Source organism: Ictidomys tridecemlineatus, chromosome 5 (genome assembly GCF_052094955.1).
Source record: "Ictidomys tridecemlineatus isolate mIctTri1 chromosome 5, mIctTri1.hap1, whole genome shotgun sequence".
Lineage (NCBI taxonomy): Eukaryota > Metazoa > Chordata > Mammalia > Rodentia > Sciuridae > Ictidomys > Ictidomys tridecemlineatus.
In genome coordinates this window covers 95,834,745-95,840,744 of record NC_135481.1, presented here as the reverse complement: position 1 = coordinate 95,840,744, position 6,000 = coordinate 95,834,745, and the positions used below count along the sequence as shown (strand labels likewise).

Below are 6,000 nucleotides of genomic sequence, written 5' to 3'. Positions count from 1 at the left end.
AGAACATGCTTAACAACTTATCTAATAACTTGGACCATCCCTTTAGAAATCTGCCTCAAGCTGAACAAAAAGAACACCTATAGCTTTTCCACCCACAATAAAAACAAGTCAAGTCTCTTTGGTCACAGTTACCAACACTGTAAATAAACAGGGGAAAAAATGATCTTCGATTTTTTTGGATTCAACAATGTAAAGTGTGTATAATTTTTCTGTTGTTACTAAAAACAAAAAAGCAGGAAAATAGTTGTTTGTAACTATTCTTCAATTCATAAAACTTTGTTTCAAAAAAATTTTGCTAAAAATGCTTTCAAATCTATGCTGTGATTTTCCCCCCCAATTAGCAAGCACATTACCGAGTCCATATTACCATTTAGACTGGCATTGTCCCATGTAAATATCTGAAAACATGTGATTCTAGAACACCCAAGATATGGCTTGGGTGATTGATAAATTTCATTATGAAACCGTTTGTCATATACTATTTGATAATGCAAATCGAGACAATTAATTAGAATCCCATAGACAGGCTACATGACCATTTTGTACAGGGGCTAAGAACATTTCTATTGGCTCTCCCCCTCAGACATGAAACTGGCAACTTCAATAATTCATACAGTACTTTGTATGTATACATTCTGCTGTTCCATAACTTCCTGTGTACTTAATTTTTGTCCAAACTAGATAAGTAATAGAGGAACTTGTCTTATGTATCACATCTATTTAAGCTGATAGCATGAATGGCACAAAAGTATACAAAAAATGTCATCACTGAATGCAAAACTATATAAAAATATGTAACTTCAAGATACATTTAATGGGTTAATTCATAGTAAAGTTATCTATAACAAGAACAGTTCTGATCTCAATACCATGAGCCAAAAATAGAGGCATTAGCTCCCTTTCAGTGCCCAACAATCTAAAAAACTCAATCAATCCAACTGGTCAGTGATATAGCAGAGTACACAAACTCTGCCATGTCATATAATTCCAAAAACATTGCTTAGAAAGAATTTTTTATTCATTTTTGCTTTAGAAATTACTTTTACTGGGCATTTTATATTGCTAATCCTAGTTTGACCTTCATAACTTAATAAATGAAATGGAAAGACATGTATCAAAGATGGAACAGGTAAGCACTGAAATGCAAAATGATGAACATAAATATTTCAATAATTCACAATAATCACATTTCCCCCCAAAAAAACCTACCAGTTTATCATTTTGGTCTACAGTATGAATGTAATAGTAGTAATAGCTCCTGGGTTTAATACACATTTCCTTTTATTCTTTTTGATACCTATACTGTTTATTTGCCTATCTAGATTCTTTCTCATACTATTTTTATCTCCAGCACCATTCCCAAATCAATTTCATCATTTTTTACCTAACCAAAATTATTTATCAATCTCATACTGTTGAAACATGACCCAGAAAAATCTATAACACTTTTGACAGAAGAGCTTTCATCAGTTTTGGGGTATTAATTGAGGACATGCATAGAACTTATTACCAGGTGTTGGGTAAAAAGACCATATAAACATTGCATAATACCTGATTACATTTATTTGTATCATAAAATTTTTTCTATTTCCTATGAATACAGGGGAAAAAGAGTGCCAGTTCAATTCAGCTCAAGCCAATGTTTTTTCAATATGTCCACCAGAGCTAGTATTCATGCCTGATTGGTGACTTGAAACAGCACCCTGAAAAATAATTACGAATTCATACTATTATATAGTTTATACGAATGACAATGATAAAAAACAAAAACTTTCAAAGGAGAATATGATCAAAGGCTGGCTGGGAGAAAACCTAGAAAATTAGGGTAGTTCTCAGTCATGACCTTGGAAGATTATGTTCCTGAATAGAAAATTTTTCGTATCTACTTTCAAAATGTTTTTTCTTTAAAATCTACTTTAAAAGAAAAACTAAGATGCATTTGTGTAGTCTGTTAGACTAAAAATAATACTGAGTAGTTACCTTAAAGTGCTCATCAAAATACAGTCCTTAGATCAGTTGTCACTGCCATCAAACGGGAGCTGCAAAATGTCAGGACTACCCAGCCCTACTAAACAAAGTTCTGAACTAGAACAAGGTCAAAGTGATTTAAGCACACACGGAAGTTTAAGAAAAACTACCTTAATTTTTTTTTACTTACCTTTCTTCCTTTGTAAATAGCTGTATATATACCTAAATTATTTTTAGAGTCAAATGAGGAAACAGCATTTTAGTTTTCTAAATGCCAAATCAGCAATGGTTCTTAGGACTTTTTAGTGTAGTTTTATAATAATTTGAATGTGCAATGTGAATTAATATAAGGTTTCCTAACTGAAATTAATTTATAGGCTCATGGTAAAGACAAAATTCAAAGAATTTCAGAGAAACATTTTTGCAAGACACTAGAATATGCCACTTTATAGATGTCCAATTCTTTATATGTAATTCTGAAGAAACTCAGAAAACCTAAAAGATTTTTGATGAAGCTTAGTGACAAAACTTGATTTGAGCTAGCATTAGACCATGACTTTAAGTCTTTGAATCCCTGCTACTTACTATGCTCACTCCTGCTCTGATCTAAAAAATGTGAATATATATTAAATAAAAGCCACCTAATGTAATATCTTAGAAGCAATTACTATGCAATATGGTAAGATACAGGAGCAAAATAAACTGCTGTGGCCTAGATCTTAGGCTGATAGCCAGGATGAATCTGAGAGAAGGTTAATAAATTTGTACAATTACAGGAGCATCTTTCTGAAATTTTCCCTTAAGAAACCAAAATTTAAAATATTTTATCACCACAAAGACATTTCCATATATTGTAGATTCATCCAAAATAAGGTAAAAGGCCTCTTTGATCTAACACCAAGTCATAAAAACCAAGCCCATTAAAAAATTCATCCCATATTTTCTAGCATGTACTACATGATTACAACATGATGCCATTGTTTACAAAACTCTGAAAGAATGAATCCCCAAGATCAAATATATACATTTTTAATGTTTCAAATATTTACATAATGGAACCATATCATGGCTCAATGTTTCAGAACAGTGTTTCCAAATGTCCTCAAATAATGTAAAAAAAAATCTAGTAACTTAAGCTCAGTTAGGCTTTTCTAACAGGCCAATCTTTTTCTTTTAAATAAACAGACATGGGAAAAGCTGCACCTAATTTGAATTAAGAAAGCACTGTTTAAAAATTGTTAGATTTTCAGGTATATTTTGCTCCCAGGTAATAGTCTCATATACCATTAAAAAAGCCCCTAGTATGTCTCTAAACATATCACCAGTTATATTTAAACTTGGATAAGAGATTGGTAAATGCCTTGAATCATTTATCCTTATAAATTGCAAAGCTATATTCCTGGTTTGGCAAATTCTTCTAGCTTTTAAACTTAATCTAATTTTGTCTTTTGTTTTGACTTTATATTTCTTGGTGCAAGGGATTGAACCTAGAGCTCTACCATGAAAAGTATGACTACCACTGTGCTACATCCTCAGTCCCTTTGCTTTTAAGGTTCCCCCCCCCCCTTCTTCTCCACTAATGCTTTTGGAATGAAGATTTCTTTTCCCCTTAAACAAAGGAGTACACTAAGACCAAGGACCGGTTATTACACAAATGTACTAAACCCATTAAATTCCAAGTTTTCAATTTTGCAAAAATATGTTCAAGTATATCACAAGTGTTGCTCAATTAAGTTTTATATATATTCCACATATCAGACAATGGGACAAAATGGGCTAAATAAAACTCTCCCAAAATTTTAGAATTTGCATCATTTCTGAGCAATGAAATTGGGGATGAGGAGGAATCCATACTCCTTTACAAAAGAATCTGAAGCAGTCAGCTATACACAGGAAAACCTAATCCTAATAGCAGACTACTTTTCACCACAGGAGAATACCATGCTCTGGGAACCTCTAACCTTATTATATCAGACATTTGGATTGGCACAATATCACTTTCCTTTTTGATTCTACTGTTCAGTTAGGAAACATTTAAGGGACCCCCAGCAAAGCAATTAGGGAAAAGACTTTTATACATACATTCACACAAACACACTCATACGGAGATACAGTAAGAATGGATTGTCTGCTAATTTTTGATACTAATTTTAAATTTCACGCCTTCTTGAGGGCTTGCCATTTCTCATCAAAGGAGGGTGGAGGTGGTAATAGATATGACTGATACACTTTCAATTAATATCATTCACATTGGTTCCTATACAGTACGGTTCAATATTAAGTGGAATTCTGCAGAAGAATTGGGGAGTCATTTTAATATTTACAAGGAACAAATCAGCAGAACAAGATTATATCAGATAGGCTGTGTACAGTAGCTGCAGCTTATAAAACATACCAGTAATTTGTACCTGGTGAGTATAAAGAGAACCAAGGATTCAGATGACTTTACAACCAAGGGAGTACACAGGGCATTAACAAATTAGAGGACCAAAAAAAAAAAAAAAATTCACATTTTCTACATTAAAAAAAAATTACAGATCTCACAAATGCCTTTGAAGACAAAAAAAATTCAAAGTCCTTTGAAGGGTGAGGAAGAAGAAATCTGAAATGGAACTCTAAATGTAAAAAGAGTTTTACTTCACAAGACCAATTTTCTTGGCTTCTGTTTCATATATCAATAATCTCCACATTTTGACTATAAAAACTTCTGCTTCTTCATCAAGTACCTGCAAGAGAAAAAAAGAACACTAAGTAACACACGGAAGATAAGTTATCATCACCATCTCCCAACAATAGTGACTTAGAACTTTATCCACTGAAAAGCATATCCTTTCTTTTTCTTTATTTTTTTAGTTGTATATGACGGCAGAATGCATTTAATAAATTCATCACACACAAACTGAGTGTGACATTTCAATTGTCTGGCTGTACATGAAGTAAAGACACACCATTCGTGCAATCATACATAGTAATAATGTCCATCTCATTCCACCATCTTTTTCTACCCCCATATTCCCTCTCCACTCTCTCCTTTGCCAATCTAAAGTTTCTCCATTCTCCTATGCATAGCACTCCATCATGGATCATCACACACTAATCAGAGAAAGCATTAGGCGTTTAATTTCTTGGGATTGGCTTACTAGGCTTAGCATAATATTCTCCAATTCCATCCATTTAACTGCAAATGCCATAATTTTAATGCTGAATAATATTCCATTGTGTATATATACCACACTTTCTTTATCCATTCTTCAATTGATGGGCATTTAGTTGGTTCCAGCTTAGCTATTGTGAACTGAGCTGCTATAAACGTTTGTTTGGCTGTATCACTATAGTATGCTGATTTCAAGTCCTTTGGAAATAAACCGAGGAATGGGATAGCTGGGTCAAATGGTGGTTCCATTCCATATTTCCTGAGGAATCCCCACACTGCTTTCCAAAGTGATTGCACCTATTTGCAGTCCCACCTGGAATGTATGAGTGTACCTTTTTCCCCAAATCCCCCCAATACTTATAACACTTCTTGATAACTGCCATTCTGACTGGAGTGGGATGAAGCAGTTCTTATTTGCATTTCTCTAATTTTAGATGTTGAACATTTTTTTCATGTATTTGTTAACCGTCTGTGTATCTTCTGAGAAGTGTCTGTCCATTTATTGATTAGGATGGATGTTGGTTTAAGTTTTTTGAGTTCTTTATCTATTCTGATTGCACTCTGATGTGTGTTATAAAATCTCTTCGCCTCAATGATTGTTTCTTTTGCTGAGATAAAGCTTTTTAGTTTGAATTCTTCCCATTTATTGATTCTTGATTTTATTTCTTATGCTTTAGGAATGTTTTTCAGGAAGTCAGGGCCTAATACAACATGAAGATTTGGGCCTACTTTTTCATCTATTAGATGTAGGTCCTAGGTCCTTAATCCACTTTGAGTTTTGCAGTTGGTGAGAAATACAGGTTTAATTTCATTTTGCTACATATGGATTTCCAGTTTTCCCAGCACTTCTTTGTTGAAGAGGTTATCCTTTCTCCAAT

General features: G+C 33.3%; 1 protein-coding gene across 3 annotated transcripts in view; it reads right to left on the bottom strand.

The window, feature by feature from the left end:
• Positions 1-2,981: 2,981 nt before the first annotated feature.
• Rbm25 (RNA binding motif protein 25) overlaps positions 2,982-6,000 on the bottom strand; it is a 64,921-nt gene continuing 61,902 nt past the window's right edge. For 2 of the 3 annotated variants that reach the window (XM_078050480.1, XM_005321203.5), the window contains one exon: positions 2,982-4,694. In XM_078050480.1, the coding sequence (XP_077906606.1) occupies positions 4,602-4,694 (93 nt within the window). In that variant the 3' untranslated portion in view covers positions 2,982-4,601. The remainder of the gene's footprint in view (positions 4,695-6,000) is intronic. The other variant, XR_013439114.1, reaches the window with a different exon arrangement.